This window comes from Acomys russatus, chromosome 27, assembly GCF_903995435.1.
Source record: "Acomys russatus chromosome 27, mAcoRus1.1, whole genome shotgun sequence".
In the NCBI taxonomy this organism is placed as follows: Eukaryota; Metazoa; Chordata; class Mammalia; order Rodentia; family Muridae; genus Acomys; species Acomys russatus.
Window position 1 is genome coordinate 44,592,130 of NC_067163.1, and position 20,844 is coordinate 44,612,973.

At 46.1% G+C, this 20,844-nt stretch overlaps 1 protein-coding gene across 3 annotated transcripts in view; it reads right to left on the minus strand.

The window, feature by feature from the left end:
- Galnt7 (polypeptide N-acetylgalactosaminyltransferase 7) overlaps nucleotides 1-17,757 on the minus strand; it is a 124,691-nt gene extending 106,934 nt beyond the window's left edge. For all 3 annotated transcript variants that reach the window (XM_051170049.1, XM_051170050.1, XM_051170047.1), the window contains exon 1: nucleotides 17,564-17,757. In XM_051170049.1, the coding sequence (XP_051026006.1) occupies nucleotides 17,564-17,689 (126 nt within the window). In that variant the 5' untranslated portion in view covers nucleotides 17,690-17,757. The remainder of the gene's footprint in view (nucleotides 1-17,563) is intronic.
- Between the last annotated feature and the right edge of the window lie 3,087 nt (nucleotides 17,758-20,844).

The following is a 20,844-nucleotide window of genomic DNA, read 5'->3' on the forward strand; positions in this document are numbered from 1 at the left end:
AAATGGATCAAAGACCTCAACTTAAAACCAGATACACTGAATCTGATAAAAGAAAAGTGGGGAAGAGACTTGAACTCATTGGTATAGGAAATAACTTGCTGAAGAGAACCAACAAAACAGCAACAACAATCAACAACTCAAGTGACAGCACCTTCCGGCAAGATGTGGAAAAAGGGGACCATCCTCCAATGCTGGTAGGAGTGTAAATTTGCACAATTACTTTGGAAATAAATTTAGCACTTTCTCAGAAAATTAGGAATAGTTCTTCCTCAAGACCCAACTCCTGGGCATATACCTGAAAGATGCTCCACCAAAAACAAGAACATTTGCTCCACTATGTTCATAGCTGCTTTATTTGTAATAGCCAGAAACTGGAAACAACCTAGATGTCCCTCAATGGAAGAATGCATAAATAAACTGTGGTACATTTACACAATGGAATACTACTCAGCTATTAAAAACAAGAACATTATAAAATTTGCAGGCAAATGGATCAAACTAGAAAATATCACGCTGAGTGAGGTAACCCAGACCCAGACAGACACACATTGTATGTACTCATTTGTAAGTAGATACCAGCCATACAGTACAGGATAACTATGCTACAATCCACAGCTCAAAGAAACTAAGTAACAAGGAGGGCCTAAGTGAGTATGCTTGAATTTCACTCAGAAGGAGAAATAGACATCAGAGGTGGACAGAGTGAGGGAACTGGGTAGGAGAGGGGGTGGGGAGGAGAACACGGGTGGAGGTCCCGTGTGGGGAGAGCAGGGTTGGGAGGTGAGAGGACTGAGAGACCTGGGAAGGAGGAGGCTCCTGGGAGTCTATAGGGAATGACCCTAGCTGAGACTCCTAGCAGCAGGGGCTATGGAGTCTAAAGTGGCCACTTCCTGTAGCCACGCAGTGGAGGGAGGGGGACACCAACCCAACCACAAAACCTTCAACCAAAAATTTGCCCTGCCTACAAAATGTGCAACAATAAAGATGGAACAGAGATTAAGGGAATGGCCAACCAATAACTGTTCCAACTTGAAACTTATCCCATGGGAGAGAGCCAACCTCTGACACTATTAATGATATTCTGCTATGCATGCAGACGGGAGCCTGGCACAACTGTCTTCTGAGAGAGACTTTACCCAGAAACTGATGGAAACAAATGCAGAGACCCAGAGCCAAACAATAGGCAGAGCTCGTGGAGTTTTATGGAAGAGTGGGAGGAAGAATAGAGGGAGCTGAAGGGGTAAAGAACACCACAAGAAGCCCTACAGAGTCAACTAACCTGGGCCCATGGGGACTCACAAAGACTGAACCACCAAGCAAAGAGCTTGCACATGAGCTGGACCTAGGCCCCCTACACATATGTAACAAGTGTGTAGCTTGTTCTTCTTGTGGGTCCCCTAACTATTTGAGTGTATGTGTCAGGGGCGCTGTCTCTGGCTCTGTTGCCTGTCTTTGGATCCGTTTCCCCTAGCTGGGCTGCCATGTCTGGCCTCAGTGGGAAAGGATGCGCCTAGTCTTCCAGCAACATGATTTGCCAAGGTGGGTTGGTATCAGGGGGAGGGGGGGTAGTTTGTCTAAGGAGAATAGGGAAGAGGGAACAGTGGGAAGGGATGTGAAGGCAGGACTGCAAGGAAAGGAAGGAGTGGGGCTGTGATCGGGATATAAAGTGAATCAATAAATAAATTAATGAAAACAACTTTAAAACGCTCATTATCTTCAATTTTAAAAATGAAATTTCATTTTCTCATTAGCACTGGCTCATGAGCAGAGTTATAAGGTTCGGTTATCTTTAATTAAAAAGACTCAGGTAAAAAAAGAGAGAGAGAGAGAGAAAGAACTGGGTATATTCAGAAAGTGTAGCTTCTCTGTGTCTGTGCTTGGCAACTATAGTAACCAGTCAAGCTCTGCCAGGCACACTGTGCCCCAGTGGGAGGTCCGAACAGTCTACCTTCTAAAATGTATTCCTTCACCACATGCCTGACCTTGAAGGACTCCTCACATTTAACACTCGCTGCAACCCAAAGAAACTGACCAACCGCTCAACAGAGGCCAGGCCTCATACTCAGAGGGACAAACAAACCCTCTGTCAGAGGAAGGAAACAAATTAGTAGCTAAATTGTAAGAAGCATAATTAGTAACTAAATAAGTATTATCTTTGCTATATCTCAAAAAGAATGCATGTCTTATCATCACTTATAAAATTAGAATCACTGGCCAGGTGGTGGCGGCAGCACACGCCTTTAATCCTAGCACTCGGGAGGCAGAGGCAGGTGGATCTCTGTGAGTTCAAGCCCAGCCTGGTCTACAAAGAGAGTCCAGGACAGCCAGGGCTACACAGAGAAACCTTGTCTTGAAAAACCAAAACCAAACCGAACAAACAAACAATTTAGAGTGACTGTTTCAAGCCACTCGCTGGATCTTTAGATTGTGATGTATAAGGGTGTGTGTGTGCAAGAGCGCGCACTGTGTGTGTGTGTGTGTGTGTGTGTGTGTGTGTGTGTGTGTGAGAGAGACGTGGGAGGAGGAAGAAAGAGCGAAAGCTTGCCTCAATGCAGACATCACAGAGCGCAGGTGGAAGTCAGAGGGCAGTATCGCGTGTCCGTCCTGGCCTTTCACCTGGTTTGAGACAATCTCTTGTTAGCTGGCTCATGTGTCACAGGCCTTCTGTCTGCTCCCCGGCTCACCGTAAGGGAACTGGGATTAAGGGCTGCCAGGGTCTTCCCATGGGTTCTCCCAAAACCTCTCGACTTCACAGCGAGCACTTTGCCCACTGAACCATTTCCCCAGCCCTATAAGGAAGACTGAACATTCATTCTTTGCTTCCTGTGACCGGTTCATCGAATAAAAGTCAAGGATAATACAAGCGTCTCTTATGAAGCATCATTGTACCACAGTGAATCTATTCATTAGACTCTGGCTGGGATTTTCTTCAGTGGAGTCAGGGGAACAGCCTGCATTGTTTCTGTGATAGTAATTAATGAAGAACAAAATGAACCTGTGGTTTTTTTTTTGAAATCTCTTCCCATTTTCAAGTGTAACACTGGAAAAAAAAAAAAACCCACAGCAACCTGAGAATACCCACAGGGCATATAAGTGTATAAGCCTGGTGTTTCATGGCAGCATCATCCTTTTCTCAGGCTAAGACTGCATCAAAGCTTGTGAAGGGTGTGGTGATTTTGTCTCTGCAGACTGATACTACCCTTCAAAACTGTGCTCTGCTTTCGTGTACCCTGCATTTATTTTAAGATATAAATGTCCCCCTCAGTCACAGTCACAGGGGACGGGAGCAAGGGGAAAATGGGAGGGAGGGAGGAATGGGAGGATACAAGGGAAGGGGTAACAATTGAGATGTAATATGAATAAATTAATAAAATATCTTTTTAAAAATATATGTTACATGTGCTATGTTTTGAATCGAAATGTTGGCTACAAGAAGAACAGGAAATTACCAATTCACCCAGAAAATATATTTCTTTAAAGTACTAATATTTAGAAGCTATCTTCTTTTAGAAGAGAAAATTTTAGAAAATTATTTGCTAAAAGTATATTTTTTAAACCACCTTCATTTCTCTGGACTGGAGGCAAATTTAATTGTCAGCTATGATTGAAACATCTTCCTCCAACCTTCTCAGACAAAACTGGGCTTAGAAGTTTCTCTGAGGCCATCAGCAAGGAACCATAGTTAATTAAACCACGTATCTGCATTTCCTTATTTTAGCAAGCCATAGTTTAAATACTAAGATAAAATTTCAACTTACCCAAGTCCCCGGTCTTGGTGATCTTTTACTTTAAAACCCTAAACATCCATCACAGTAGAAAACTTGTAATGTACAAGGTAATAACATTTCAGGCATTTCCACTCCACCACTCTAAAAAGCACTCTAGTCATCTATTGTACATCATAATTGAGAACATATTTGCCAAAAATCTAATGTACTTTTTATTCATTTTAAACCATTCTGGGTAGATGTTGGAACAGGGGTTTTTTAATGATTTCTTTCAAAAGAAAAGATGTAAAAACCTTTCAAACACATTACAAAGGAAACAAATACTAAGACCTACATAACTTACCTTGCTTATTAGAGATTAAAAGATTACTTCTGTAGGATTAGTTGAATTGTAAGAAGTATAATAATCAAATTATCTAACAAGAGTTTCAGGGCAAAATGCTAAGTTTGCCACACACCCTTCCCCCACAACTGCAGAGGTTATAGGTATTTCAGCCACTGCAAATCAGTGGAAGAAAACAGGCTCCTGGGGCTGATCTGGAACAGTGGTGGCAGAGCATGCGTGAAGCCCTGGGCTCAGTCCCCAGCACCATGTAAACCAGGTGTGGTGGCACGCCTGCAAGCTCAGCACTCACCACTTACAGGCAGGAGGTCCAGCATTTAAGGTCATCATCAGGATCCCGACCGATGCAAGATACGTAAGATTTTGTCTTAAAACCAACAAAGGTGCGGTACAAAGCATATCGCAGACAAGTTTTCAAACGGCCACACAAAGTGTACCTTTTATATGTGTGCAGTCTGCTGGTGACAGAAAATGCCAGTGCAATACGATCTATTCTAGGGTACATTTTTCTAGGAGAAAAAAAAAAAAAAAGAATTCACTCACAAGTGCACAGTTCTTCTCGGCAGCATTAAAGAAATGCAATTTCTTAATTGACTTAACCTCGCCAGGTTGTAAAATATTTGTGCAACTGATGACAAACTACAAACCTGAAAGAATTAAGATACATATTTGAGGGGCTGGAGAGATGGCTCAGAGGGTAAGAGCACTGACTGCTCTTCCAAAGGTCGTGAGTTCAATTCCCAGCAACCACATCTCTCTTCTGGCCTGCAGGTAGAATGCTGTATACATAATAAACAAATAAATCTTTAAAAAAAATACATATTTGACCACTTCCCCTTGGTGGGGAGGCCTGGTGGCACTCAAAGAAAGAATAAGCAGGCTACCGAGATGAGACTTGATAGCCTATGACCATATAGTGGGGGAGGAGGTCCCCTTCGGTCACAGATCTAGGGGAGGGGAATAGGGTGAAAGCGGGAGGGAGGGAGGAATGGGAGGATACAAGGGATGGGATAACAACTGAGTTGTCATCTGAATAAATTAATTAAATAAAACTAAAAAAATTTAAAAAGATACATTTGGTGTTCTCTCCTTGGCATGTCCTAGACCTGAACATTCTCACAGGCAGCTGTAAACGCACATACCTGCCCAAACTACTTCAGTGTACTGACAGTCTACTTTCATGCCTGAGTTACACAGTTGAATTATCAGACAGGAGATGCCAATAAAACTGTACGTGAGGGGCTGGAGAGGTGACTCAGTAATTAAGAGCACTTGCTGCTGTTCCTGAGGACTGACACTTAGTGCTTAGCACCCTAACAACTCACAACTGCCTGTAGCTCCAGCTTCACGGTTTCTGGTACTCTCTTCTGTCCCCTAGGTTGCCCACATATGTCTGTGTACACACATGCACAGAATCACACACATATGAATAAACCTTCCTAAGTTAAACCTTCCTAAAATGTATATGAGATATTTACCTCAAGCCCAACAGAAATTCTTTTAATGTAGGGTGCAACTGTAAATACTGATGGGCAAAGACTTTTCAAAGTACTCCACACACATGTCTTAGGACAAGTTTTTATAATATGTAACTGTACCTTGCTAGTTTGTGTTTTAAAATAATTACTTACTTAGCCTTTCAAAATGAAAATAGAAATTCTCAGACAAGTGTAAAGGTACTGCATTGGTGTAGTCATCCAAGGGGGCAAAGGGCTCATTTTAGCTCATGATCCCAAGGTGCAGGCCATCAGAGTAGAGAAATCAAGGCAGCAGGAACAGCCTCATCAGGGCCAAGTCAAGAGCAGAGAGAATGAGTGCAGGAACGCCTGCTGCTCAGTTTGCTTGCTCCACTCTCAGACAAATCAGGAACCAAAGCCAGGGAATGAGATGACCGGCCTTTATGCAGGGACCTTCCTACATCAATTAAGACCAGGGGTCCTCAGCCTTCCTCATGCTGCGAGACTTTAGTATGGGCCCTTATGTTGTTGTGACCCCCCCAACCATAAAATAATTTTGTTGCTACTTCACAACTGTAATTTTACTATTGTTATGAATCACTGTATAAATAAATATATACAGGATAACCGATATGTGTGTGGGGGTCAAGACCCACAGGTTGAGAACCTGATTGAGACAAGCTCTCACTGAGACTCTCTTTCCTGGTTAGTCTAGTGACAAAACTATCACAGGCCACTTCTCTGTGATTGCCTGCCTACTATTAAGCCCCCACCTAAGGCATACACATAGTATATAAGTATATAAACACTACAGCATACTATAAAATGGTTTCATAAGAGCAATAAAAATGGGGGCCTACAGGGGTCCTGCTCAAACTATGGCACCAGCCAAGGACAATACATGCAGTAAACTTCGAACCCCTACCCAGATCTAGCCAATGGACAGGACATTCTCCACAGTTGAGTGGAGAGTGGGGACTGATTTTCACACGAAGTCTGGTGCCCCATATTTGATGACGTCCCCTGGATGAGGAGGCCTGGTGGCACTCAGAGGAAGGATACCAGGCGACCAAGAAACGATTTGATACACTATGAGCATATACAGGGGGAGGAAGTCCCCCTCAGTCACAGTCATAGGGGAGGGGAGTAAGGGGAAAATGGGAGGGAGGGAGGAATTGGGAGGATACAAGGGATGGGATAACCATTGAGATGCAATATGAATAAATTAATAAAATATATTAAAAAACAAATGGGGGCCTAGAGAGATTGCTCAATAATTAAGAGCACCTGCTATTCTTACAGAGGACCAGAGGTCAGTTCCCCAAACCCAAGCACCTCTAACTCCAGTTCCAGGAGATCTGATGGCCTCTTCTGGCTTCTCGGGAACTCAGCACACATGTATACATAAATGCATTCAGGTATTAGAGAGCACCTGCAGACACACACATACATGCATGCACGCACACATGTGCACATGCATACGTGCATGAATGCACACTTAGCCTTTAAAAAATCCTACAAATACTAAAATTACATCTAAGCCAGACAATTATTACACATGTAAGTTTGCTATTGAAGAGAGTATCATACCTCTTGAGGCAAAAATGTATCCTGAAACTCAAAGAATCAATAAAAATTAAAAGATGGAAAAAAAATGATTAGAGCATCTATTCTCTTACAGAATGGCTCCCGGTAGTGTGTGATTTAATTTTAATTCACCAGTTAAAAAAGATTCTTGGTAATAACAAATTCCAATTGCTTTGCTTAGAAGCCTATTAGCAGACTAGCTGGTATTGATATAATACTGCAGTTAATTGTACCTTCTAGATTTGAGAAGCAAGGCTACTCTGCAGCAATCCCATAAACCTAATTAGATAATGCAAAGTTAATTTTTCCCCCGCTCAAGTTTCAGTGTGCTGGTTCCTGTGTTCCGTGAACTGAAGCAGGTTTCCCTGTTGGCATGTCAAACGCTTCTCTGGGTGATGCATGAAAGCACTACGGAAGGCTGGGGACCTCAGGAGGGAATGCATAATGGGGCAGAGAGGAGAACATTTCTCATTTTGAATATTCAGGACTCTTAGCAAATGAAGTAACTGCAAGTTAGTTCTTCCTTCTTCAAAAGGACTTACTGAGGGGTGCCTGGCGAGATGGCTCAGTGGTTAAGAGCTTCGTCTGCTATTCCAAAGGACCTGGGTTCAATTCCCAGCACCCACAGGGCAGTTCAAAAAACTGCAACTTCAGTTCCAAGGGATCTGGCATCCTCACACCAATGCACATAAAATAAATTATTTTAAAAAGGACTTATTGAGCTCTGGGTAGCTGCTGCCCACGTTGTCTGTTGCTCTCAAGCTCACAGGACCAAATTAGAATGAAATGGTAAGTCTCGTCTTTACAAACAGAATGCTATATTGCAATTCCCCTCCCTCCTAAAAGCCAGATTGCTGAAATGCGGAGCCCAGTTTTTCTATTCTGTTCCTCACCCCACACACCTTTAATACACATCAGCCAAGTGAATTTTTAAGAAACTAACAACTGGCCCAACCTTCTTGGCATCAAATTTCTTTTTTTCCTTAAAAACTAAAATGACTTTTTAGGCAGCTGTAAAAGTCATAGGAGTTCTGATTGAAAAGCATCAAATGACTAATACATATTTTCATAATATCTGGTATATGCCTTGTCTTGTCACCACAGCTATAGACCGTGCATCAACTTAAAATACCTATACATGTCTGTCCGTATGCAACACTACGCAGGGGGAAACAGGCGCTTTCTTCGATACAACCATGTGGCCCTCTACATGCCACAGGTTGCCACAAGCAACAGGTTTATAATAACAGTCCATCTCCTCCACGTACTCCCCGGGATGAACTGTCTAGCACTTGAGCCTCTTCGTGAGAGCCACTTCTAAGCCATACTATTTACCGAGAGCCGCTGAAGATGCTACCCAGGCCCTCCCTCTCTTGGCTGAAACACTACAGGTTGGTTTATTGGAAGCTAACATCTTTTTTTTTCCACAGCCATGTGTGTTTCTTCACCAGCCTCGTGTCAGGACTGTGGCTCGCGAATCTGCTGGTGGCCCTTATATTACCTTCTCCACTCTTCCATAAGAACACTGCTCGCTGCAGCCTTAAATTCATCAGCATCATCTTCTCGTTCTATCAAGCACACTTCCTCCCCTCTTGAGCAGTTCTACTGTACTCTCCCAGCTGCTGTGCCCCTCCAAGGTAAACCTCATCCTAGCCCATAGAGACTAGTATCTCCTACTGGCATTTGGCATGCACTGTCTCCCAATTTTTCCTCAGCACTCAGCTCTAAACACCCATATCCTTCAGTCTTTCATGGATCAGAGTTGTTCATTTTTCTAGGGTCCCCAGGACTGGCCATGGTCTTTTATGCTTCTTGCACACCCTGTTCCTGTGTCACTGTTGCAGTATAGTGAACCTGTCCCTTTTTAAAGCAAGCCCTGTGCTGACACCCAGCTCCAATTAATCTAGATGCTGCTTCTCTGCAATCCCACAAGCCCCCAGTCGGGTGAGCAATACAGTTCTTATCTCAGCCACTGCAGATGTTTACATCTGGCTGGCAAATCTGTTTACAGGGGTGTGTGCGTGATTCTATTTATCTAAGACCGTGTCTAGGAACCAAGCTAGTCATCTATTTATCCTGCATGCCAGGACACTTGCAAGCGAAAAGATGAAAATAGCCGACAGACTAAGAATATAAACTGAAGCAAACAATCATCGTAATAACAGACCACAGGGCGTATGCTCCAGGCAGGAGCTCTGACTGTATCTCTAAGGTCATCAAGTACTACGCTCCTTCACTGACCTCCTTCCTGTTTCTCGAAACACCACAGCTCCGTTCCAAAGGCGAGTTTTGAACTTCTTGTTCCCTCTGCCTGGAATACACTTGCCTCAGAGTCGGAGTCGCAAGGCAAGCTCAGATTCATCCCTCTGGCTTCTGTTTCACATCTGCTTTCCTCGACCATATCCACCCCTAAAGGGTCCCCTCTGTCCATCACGCTATCCTGTGCTGCCATCGTGGTGTTTGTCTGAAACTATCCTGCTATTGTCCGCAGATCAGCTTTTCAATATGCGACACCCGGATATGTTGAAATCAGAGGCGACGGGTGAGTGCTGAGGTTTGAAACTGGATGTCGCCACAGGCTCCGCGTGTATCGTGTGTCAAGAGCTTGGCTGGCAACTGATCAACTAGGGGAACTGAATGAATGAATCCCTCATTAAATACACAGTAGGATGGCAGTACAGAGGTGATAAAAAAGTAGGAGGTGAGTGGGAGAAAGCAGGGCAGTGGGGGCATGCCCTTCAGGACCTTACCTTGCCCAGACCCCGCCCATATTGCCACCCATGCCCTGCTTCGTTGGCATGCAGCTGAGCGAGTCTTCTCTGCCTGTTTTTTTTATTATTAATTTATTCATATTACATCTCAATGGTTATCCCATCCCCTGTATCCTCCCATTCCTCCCTCCCATTTTCCCCTTACTCCCTTCCCCTATGACTGTGACTGAGGGGGACTTCCTCCCCCTGTATATGCTCATAGGATATCATGCTCGTGGTCACTGAAACTTCTGGAACTGTGAGCCAGAACGAGCCCTTCTTCATCATTTAGCTTAGGCATCTTGTCACAGTGATGACAGCGCTGGCATGGCGGAGATCGGAACTCTCAAGTTAGAACCTGTGAGAGGGGACCCTGGCTCTCACTGGCTCCCAGGAGGATGATCCTGAGAAGAGGGTTCAAGGCTTCACTGCGGCAGCTTCATCTATACAGCTGGGGTGGATCAAATTGGCATTCAAAGGTTTGTCACGATTAACATTACAGAGTATCTACCTGATCCATACAGAGAATCCAATACGTGTTAGCCACGACTGCTGTTACTACTTTAAGCTGTACACTATGGCCACAGCCCACAGCAATGGAGAACACGTAGTAAATATCTGAAATACCCATAGTGGCTGAATTGGAGTTGATGTGTGAAGGCCACCATCCCTTCCATCTCCCTCTAACGGCCTCCAAGCAGCCACTCTAAATGCTTAATCAGTGAGATCCCAACCCGGTTCCTTGACCTCTCGTTTAATTCCCTTCAAAATATGGTCAGAACTCACTTCTCCAATCATAACCCACCACTTTTCACCAATATAAGATGGACTGCTTTCTGGTCTTGTTTAGTCTGGCATGTTCTTTTTGGCCCTTCTAGCTGGACTAATCCCACTGACATTCTACAGCTATCTAAATGCTATGCTCTTTTTTGTTTTCCCTCTCAACTTTTACCTAAGCTACTACAGCTCCTTAAAGATCTCCTTTTTGTGACTGGTACATAGTCAGTTCATCTCTCTTAGAAGAGATCCAACATCCTTGGCATTTCTGTATCTCCAGAATACAGCCCAGTGGCACACAGAAAGACTGCAACACGTTATTTTGAACAAATGGACATTAGGGTTGGGAGATGTTCCCAGATATATCTCTCTCTCTCTCTCTCTCTCTCTCTCTCTCTCTCTCTCTCTCTCTCACACACACACACACACACACACACACACACACACACACACACACACGTTATTATTATGGACGCCTTTATTCTGCCACAATTCACTACTTTCTCTGTTATATTCCACCTCCAACTCCTATAGCAATGGATAACATTTAATAAACACTCCAAACTAGAAGAAACAGCTGCAGCAGCTGCTGGATGAATATCACGCTTATTATATCGTAGCAAGAGACTAGGGGTGTAGAAAGAAAGATATCACGATTGATATATGAGAAAAACTGGAAACTCTACCACGCCTGAGCTACAGACAACAGGCAGCACGCAGGGGGAAAGCCTGTCCTGAGGAGAAGGTGTTTGCCATGTAGAGAGTAAGACGGGTTAGAATTGACACGGGATGGAGCTTCTGATGGTTTGTCCCAGCTCATTAGCTCATCCCAACCTCCGGAAGCGCCTTTTCTTTTTCTTCCATAATAAACTTCCCATTTCTATCCTCATTCTTGTGTCTCTGATCCATTTCGCTGTCTCGGAACTCAGTGACCTGGACATTTCGGTGGATGCCCCTCATTTCCCGTCCCCGTTTATTACAGTACCAGTGCCTCCCAATTCCTACTCAAAGATCTGTCATCAGGAACAGGTAGTCCACTTTTCCCCCTTTCCCCTCTTGGACCTTATATAAAAAGATTATGAAATTGCTCCACTCATGGCCGTCATCAATTGCACACTCGAAATCTAGATTCTTCTTTTTGCTACTTTTCTTTTGTCAGACTGTACACTCAGTCTTCAGGAGTACGAATTAGCATTCAAAATATGAACAAAGATGACAATCTACTTTGACGCCCGCCGAATGACCATACTTTCCCTGGGCTCAGCTGTTCACATCCTGCTGGTGACCTTTTTTTTTTTTTTTTTAAATAACTACTAAGTTAGAATTTGCAAACAGTTTGTTCACCACTAGTGGCTCAAATTGAAATTTTTGCTTTCCATTCTTGGTGCACTCATTTCTCTCCCTCCAATGTACTACTGCCTGGCACGATGCAGTTTATACAGAAGTCCACACTAGCCCGCTCTTATCTCCTATTCCACATGGCTGGCCTACCAGACAAAGTGGTGATCCAAATCCAACTGCTGTTCAACAGCTCTCCTACAAATGGTTATTTTTGCCTTCTTTACAGACAAAACATTCTGTGCCACCTAGGCTTTTGTTTTGTTTTTGGTTTTGCCAACCTGAACCTCGGTTGAGAAAATGCCTCCGTCAGGTTGGCTTACAGGCAAGTTTACAGGGTGTGTTTCTTGATTGCTAGTTAATGTGCTGTGGGAGTGCCCAGTCTGCTGTGAGCAGTGCCGCTCCTGGTCCTAGGAGGAATAAGTTAAACAGCCGACTGTGAGCCTGGAGAACGAGTCAGCATGTGGCATTTCTCCAAGACACTGCTCCAGTTTCTGCATCCAGGTTCTTGCCTCGCCTTTCCTCACTGATGGACTATCAAGTGTAAGTGGGAATATACCCCTTCCTCCCCCAAATTACTTTTGGGTGTGGTGTTTATCACAGCAATAGAAAACAAACTAGGACACAGTTCCTTGAGATGCCCTTGTGTTATTTCCTTATATAGGTACTGGATGAGGGAGCAACTTTGTTTCCTTTTGCCAGGCAGGAGGGCATGGTCTTGTACTTGGTACACTATGAGCAGCCTCTATGGAGTCTAACTAAGGCAGGGAGGACATACGGCAGCAGGGTGCTACCCTGCCTTACAAAGACCTCTCAATAGAAAACATTCCCAAAGAACCAGCAAATATGGCAACTCGGAGGATCTACCAAACCTACCAACTAAGTGCTTAGACTTATAGAGGGGTCCTAAATAAGCGCAGCACCTCAGAGGGCAGGAAAAAGAAATCAATCAGTATCTTCTGTAAATTCAGCACCAAGGAGAGAGAGAGAGAGAGAGAGAGAGAGAGAGAGACCTCTGCAGTGCTCAGTGAGTGTCCTAAAGCTTTACAAAAGGCATCTCTCTGTCTCTGTCTCTCTCTCTCTCTTACACACACACACACACACACACACACACACACACACGGGGGGCGGGGAGAGAAAAAGAGAGTGAGTGAGAGAGCGCGCGCATGCAGGAGGAGGAGGTAATTTATGAACTCCGATTTCTTAAGACTTAATAACCTGGGGTTTTTATTCCCACACAGGAGCTTGAGAGTGGAAGATTGAAAGTGGCTAGGACAACAAAGACCTTCTAAGGCCTGTGGTGTGGGTAGCCATGGAAGGCTTCGTTCATACTTCTTTCAAACAAATGGCATTTGCATTTGAAACAGTTTCATGGTGAAGAGCCCATCACCACTGAGATGAAATGACTGTTACACCAGAACCTGACAGAGATGAGTCAGTCCATGCAGGAGTACTGCACTAAGCTGGATTCCTTCCACCTTCTCGTCATGTTTATAACACATATCCTCTTCCATGGGAACAGCTGCTGGCTTGGTCCTAGCAGAATGCCCTGACCTTAGGCGGCTTGGTATTTGTACAGAAAATGATCAGTTTGCACACAGGTCTTCCCAATGCCGTGCATCAGAAGAGAAACTCTAGAGCTAACATCAACATTTCCACTGCAAACATTTCTTTTCCGAGCTTATGATTCAACATTAAACAGTCAGGGGCAGCCTGGAGAATATGGTGTCACTCGGGAACACACTAGTTTTATTTAACTAGAGGGATGGTCTGCAATTTCAAAGTCTAAACAAATGAACTTGATAAATGATTACCTCAAACTATCCATTAAAAAAAAAATAAGCTTTCTTATAAACTACAATGAGAACGCACCAATCTTGTCTTCCCAACTTGTCCTAATGTAACAAGTAGTTAACGCCCTCGGCTTCTTGACATCTTCCCTTCCACACCCCCTCACCAAATCTTGGGACCTTTACATCTTTAGCTGCACTTGAACTAATTTACATCATTTCAACAAACTTCCGGCCAAACAATGTCAAATGTCACTCGAACTATTATTATGAGACCCCTGTTATCTGCTCTACAAGCCAACACATGCATGCTTTCTGCAGAGAGCTACCAGAGATCTTTCCAAAACAAGAACGTTGTCATGTCTTTCACACGCACATCCTTCGGTGGCTTCCTATACTTAAGCTGCAAGCTCTCAGCATGGGCACAAGATTGAGGCGTTTGTTCATTCTATCTAGTCTCGTTCTCCATCTTTCCCTACAGGGACCTTCCATTTCCTCCCCTTATCCTTGCTACTTTATACCTCAGAGCCTTTGTACATGCTGCTCCTTTCAGGACTGCCCTCCAGTTCAACAACTACTCTTGTTCAAATCTTTAGATTTCAGTTCAAAAGGCAGTTATTTAAATAAGATTTGCACACTCAAACCTCTCCGGTTTCTTGCCTCCTAAGATTTTTTTTCTTCATAACACAAGTGTGTTCACATGTTACTCTCATAGCACAAGTGTGTGTTTGTCTGTTTGTGATGGCTTGACTAACGTGTCTGTCTCACCAGGTTGCAAGACCCATGATACGAAAGCAAGAAGTGTTTCCTCGATACTTAACACCACACCTAGCATGTAATAGAGTTGCGGATATAGCTCAGTTCACAAAACGTTGGCCTACCATGCACAAAGATTCCCAGCACACCACAAACCCAGCGCTGGCGATACAGGATTGTAACCCCCAGCACGTAGGAGGTAGAGGCAGAAGGTCAGAAGTTCAAGGTCATCTTCGGCTACATACAGAGCTCAAGGCTGGTCTGAGATATAAAACATCCGTTCTCAAAAACAAAACAACACGGCAAAACACAGACCATCAGAGTGAAAAGGTAAGGTCGTCTTAAATATCATTCACTCCAGAAAAACAGCAGGAGGCTGAGGGATCTTGTCTTCATCTCACTGCTCCACAAAATTAAAGCAAAGAACCACGAGGGACTCTTTAGTCCTAGTGATAACCAACAGTACAAGACAGAAGTGGTCCTGGCTCGACAGAGCCATGGGCACATCTGGTGGGAGCAGAGGCAGAGGCAGAACCATCCACTTGGTAAAATGGATTGTTCTGGCCTAGCTCGGGCCTTCTGAGGGGATCAAAAGAGGCCACACATGTAGACCCACATCCAAGGGGGAGAGAAGCAGGTTCTCATAACAGTTCTGCAACTGGAAAGCCAAAGGACCACCAGGCAGAGGAGAAACCCAGGACTCAGCATCTTCCCTGGCTGGATTTCCCAAGCTGTACCCCTAGTCCTGATTTATACGCTCAGGACATCTGACATCTTAAACTGCTTTAGGTCACTACTTGCTGGTGCATTATTCTCACCTGGCACCTAAGCATTCTTTTTAATACTGTGCTGGTAAATCTTGGGGGGAAAATTTTTAAGTCTATCTTTGGCAAAGGTTATAAATGACAATTCATAACAGCTACTCAATATATATATTATATATAATATACATATATATACATTTAGGTATCAACAAGGTATCTGGAAAGGTATTATGATGTTGCCCCCTTTCTCTTTCCAGCTTAGAGTCTCTTAGTAGCCTTAGCTGGCCTTGAACTCATATATATGACCTTGCTCAGCCTCCCAAATGCTGGGACTACTAGAAGGTTTCACCTTACTGGGCCCAATCATGGCTTTAAAAAGATCAGAACTACAGGACACTTTGAACATAACTATTTTGGGGCAGCTTTTCAATTTCCTTCTCAGAAAAATAGGGCTTAGGATTTCCAGCACTGTATAGTGGTTTTGTATAAAAAGGCATTTGATGACTTGAAAAAAATCAATTTCAATATTCATCTCATCAAATCACTTTGAGAGCAAAAATAATTAAAAAAAAAAATCAGCCAGCCCGTAATTCCAGTACTCTGGGAGGCAGAGGCAGGTGGATTTCTGTGAGTTCAAGGCCAGTCTGGTCTATAAAGCGAGTCCAGAACAGGCAAGACTACACAGAGGAACCGTCTGGAAAAGCAAAAAGAAAAAACGAAAAAAGAAAAGTAAGTAAATAAACGCACTCAACACTCCAAACACACCGAAAAGAAAAATGTGTTTTATCAATTTTGAATGGTGAGGTGGGACTCCACTTCAGCAAGGCCAGCCTCAAGTAGGGTAATTTATAGTTGTGACATAAGCAACAACTGATGGGGGGGGGGGGCTCCTTTAGGATTCTTGCTCTTGGAAGTCACCACAAGCTTTCCTCCACAACTTCCTGGCGCTAACTTTCCAAAAGTAAAGTTAATAAAGTAGATCATGTAGATGCAACGCTGACTTTGCAAAAGGCATTTCCCTACAGACTCCTCCCACGGCTGCCCACCTCCTGTGTCCCGGAACTCCTGTGTTCCACTCCCTTCAGAGTCTGATCTGGACTCTGCCGTGGGCACCGAGGGTTGGGGCAGAGGGGATGAGGAACTCGAGGGGGCTGTAACGGTTCACCACGCTGAGGCTGAGGGTGGGGGTGGGGTGGGTCAAGCTGGGGAGGTAGGAACAGAGCAGTTCGCGCCGCCAACTGCTGGCTGAGTGTTAGCGCCGTGGAGGGCTCCCGGTAACTAAAGTTCCGAGCAGCCTGACTAAATCCTCAAAGCCCAGCACTGTCAAGACTAACACCAGCGCCGAGAGCCGCAGACGGATGCGTCCCAGCGGAGCGCGCCTCTAGGCATCAGGCTGATGGAGCAAGCAGGGAGGGGCGGTCAGAAGCCGGAGCAAGTTAGGTCCTTGGCAGGAGCATGCTCAGCCAGGGCCAGGGATGAGGAGCCAGCTCCCGCTCCGCAGGACAACGCGGGAGCGCAGCTGGCGAACGGGGTTCCAGGGCATCCCGGTGCTGGGACGCTAATCCCGGTGGGGACGTGTCTTTTCCCTGTCCGGGAATCGAAGGGATAGAGGGTGCCCGGCGAGGCCTCAGTTACACCTCGCACCCGGCTCCGGGCCACGAGAGTTGCGGGGAGGCGGCGCCAAGGGCTGGAGCCCGAGGCTAGCTGGCTGGGGGCGCCCCCGCGGCTTGCACCCGGGCTGGGCGGGGACCGGAGGAGAGGCTGGACCGCAGGGCCTGCTCTACCGGACCACGGCGGCGGCGCCGGCATCTCGCCTCCTGCAGGCCTGCACGCGCCACAGGCCGCAGCTGGGACCAACCCCGCGTCCTCCCGCCGCCACCGCCATCGCGAGGGGTCGCAGCCCTGAATCGGGCAACGAGCAGCCTCGGCTCCCGGGACCCGACTCGGTCCCGCGATCCCGCCTCGGCAGTCTCGGCAATAGAGCGTCCGCCTGGTCGCCGCCGCCGCCGCCGCAGCGCGGGTGACGGCGCTGAACCCGGGGCGGGGACGCGCCGGAGGAAGGGGCGGCCAGGGGGCGGGCCGGCGGCGGCCAAGGGGTACCCGCGGCGTGGGGCTAAGCGCCCCCGATCGGCCGGCGCCGGGCCAGCACCACCTGCGGAGCTGCGGCGCCCACGCGGCCGCGACCCCGCCGCCCCTCGCTCCCGCCACACGCGCGCGCAAACAAAACAAGTTGCAGGTCGCCGCTGCCGGAGGGGGCCGGGCGGGTCACTCACCCTCATCCTGCTCAGTGGGCTTGGGTCGTCGGGCCGTGAGGACAGGGAAGACCAGAGGACCACCAGCCCCAGGAAGCTTCCCACCACCAGCAAACTGCGTAAGATGAACCCGATCTTCAGCCTCATCTTCCTCTGGCGGCGTGAGACACACAGCCCGGCGCAGCCGCCGCCACCGCTCTCCCCTCCCTTCTTCCCCCTCCCCCGGCCCTCCTCCTCCTCCTCCTCCTTTTTCCCCTACCCGGAGCGCTACGCTCGCCGCCCTCCCCACCGCCTGCCCTCTCCAGCTCCAGCTCCGGAACTCCCCTCGGCTTTACCTTCCCCTGGCTCTCCCCTCCGCCCCCTCCCCGTGCCTGCTTCTGCGCTCCGCTGCCGCACCCCCCTCCCCTCAGGCGGCCTCCGCAGAGCTCCGACCGGCCGGAGTGTGTAGCTCCCCAGGCTTCCTTTTTCTCTCTACCTGCGGGCTCTAGCTCCGCAGTCGCCCCCCTCCGCCCCCCTTTCTCTCTCTAACCGGTACCGCGAGAACCCCCAGCGAGTCCTTAGTAACCTTGGAACTAACTTAACACTTTCCCCCGGGTCTGGTCTCAGCCTTTGCCCTACGGTTCAGCTTCCTAAAGCTTCCAGATCTCCAAACTTTTATAGTAATTATGGTCCAAAACTCTGTCCTTGACGCCCGTGCCCTCCCAGGGTGCTGCCGCCCCTCGCTCCTTCGGTGGACCTGCAGCCGCCCTCGGCTGCCCTTCCCTTCCTGACGCCCACTGCCCGATCTCTCCTGCCAGAGGCTTGAAGGAAGCAAACCAGGAAGTCAGCTGCCGCCGCTGCTGCTCCTGCAGCAGCTCCACGTGGCTGATTTATAGCTGGATTTTTTTTTTTTATTGATCTTGTTTTTTTCACAGGGCTCTTTAAGGAGGTGGATTTGTAACCGAAAGGCCCAGGTGAGATGTGCAAATACCTCAGAACAGAAGAAGGCTCACTTGGAAAGACGGTATTACCTTTTCTAGTGAGCTAATTAGAAATCCAAGGCGACCAGCTAATACATATACGGTCCTTGTTGATGGACTTGTAAGTTTCTACTCTGGGGAAAGCGGATTTTGGGTTTTAAAAACATTACACACACACACACACACACACACACACACACACACCATTGCTTCCCTCACAGCCGATTTTTCCAGGAAAGGATATTGGCAAATGTTTAGCTACACGCCTCTCCCTTGTACATTGTGCCAAAAGATGTCAATCACTTTATATCACAGTCTATGGTGTGTGTCATACTCCTAAACTACTCAATTTGTTGAACAAATGCTTTTTTTTTTTTTGTAGCAGCTTTAAGGATGGTGTAAATGGACCTTTTAAATCCTAATACTGCCCTGTCTGCATGCATTTTGCTTTAAAACTAGTGAAACCTGGTTATTAAATCCACCCAAGTGGTCAGCATAATTTTATGAGCTCTCAGTCATACATGCAGACTATGCTTGTGAGCATAGCCGGGCCAATAGACAGATGAGAAATTGTCCCCCATCATTTCACTGAGCCAGCCCGCTGCTCTCAGTATTCTGAGGAGACCCTGGCACCGCAACTTGAACTATGAAAGGCCAAAAAGTTAGAAATTAATGAACAGGTGTATGGTTGTGAAAGCCTGTGTCCCACTGAGTTCTTAACATTGTTTAAGAAAAACCAAAGTATACCTTAAAACACGCGGGTTTGTTGTTGTTGTTGTTGTTTGTTTGTTTGTTTGTTTTTTGTGCCACATTGGCTGCCAGGCCTCCTTCATAGAGAACTCTTTAGAAAATGAGAAGACGCTACATTAAGTGGTTGGGTCAGGAAAAGGCACACTTAGCCTCTCTGAAACTAGGGCCCTTATCGGTCAAAACCATGATTATTATACTTCACAATATTGTCAAAAGGAATAATGTGGTGGGCTAAGTCTTAGTGATCCTGGGTGTAGTTCTTGTGAACGCCACACCTATTGCTGCATGCCTGGATTGTTACTCTGAGCTGTTTCTGACTTGTCGATCCTTGGGCAACATTCACTGAAGAAGAGAATAAAGACCAGAGAAGCAGTGGTCCCTGACAGATTATGAGGTCACATGGTGCCGTCACCTCCTCCGAGGCCAGCTGGGGCCTCAGCAGCAAAATCTGCAAGGGAATAAAATCTCTGAGCAGGCAGTATGTGCAAGTTTAAGCTGTATAGTGCCTGAAATTGGGCTTCACTGTTCTTCAGATTCAGAGCAGGTTCTCTCATCTTGCCAACACACGCACAGTCTTTGCCAAACTGTATAATCACCTCATGTTTATTATAAAATGTCACCGCGTGCCTTCGGGCCTTTGTAGGGATTTCTTTTCACCAGCAGTACCTTTCGACACTTTAGCATTAAGCTTCATTGTCAGTTACGAAGGTTTTGTCTAGACTGTTGTGTTCCTCTTTACTAAGATATTGGCAGATACCCTCCCTTGTACTCCCTTTCTCCCCTAATAATCATCACTGTGCTGTGATTTCCACTTGCAAGTAAAAAGTTACATGACACTTGGAGACTCGCCTATGGACCTTACTGCATTTCTATGCTGGATGTACAGACAAGGTTTAATATTTTTTTGGCAGCACACTGAGTAAATAATTGTATTAAAAATACAAAAGGGGAATAAAGCTTAGACCAGGGCTTCGGAGCACTTCAGCTTCGAGTGTTCTTTACCTAGAATCTGTCTTTCCAAGAACAAAACAGTGGAGGTCTTACTTCATAAGATCAGTGACTGGTTTCCAGTGGTAGGCAAGCTGCTGTTTGCCTCCTATTTTGTCGATAGCCTACTCGAATTAAAAAAGTCATAGTTTCCCCTCTAACACTAGAGTACTATTTCTGTCATAAGCTTAATGGATGATTCCTGTGTTGTACTCATCTGGCATGGGAAAAATTGTCAAGGGCTGCCATTAGATGAGATTAATGGTCTCCAACAGTGTTTTGAAGGCTAACATGCTAATTGGAAGCTCTCTTGGATGTCATACTGTGGATACCACCTCTGCATAGCTGGGTACTGTTTGGAGCACCTGTAACATAGAGGGCTCTTCTGCCTTAGCCATTTCTGTAAAGAGGTAATTGAAACACATTTTTGTCTCTCTTCTTTGAAAGCCCATCACCAGCTTTCCGGCGCTCTTAGAATTAATCCCGACCGCCTTGGTTTGTCACAGGGGACTTCTGTGAGCATGCATAGCTTTGTTCCTGCTTAGCAACCTCCACTTTTCCAGTTTAAGTTACAGCCATTTCATATTCTGTTTCTCAAACAGCGCA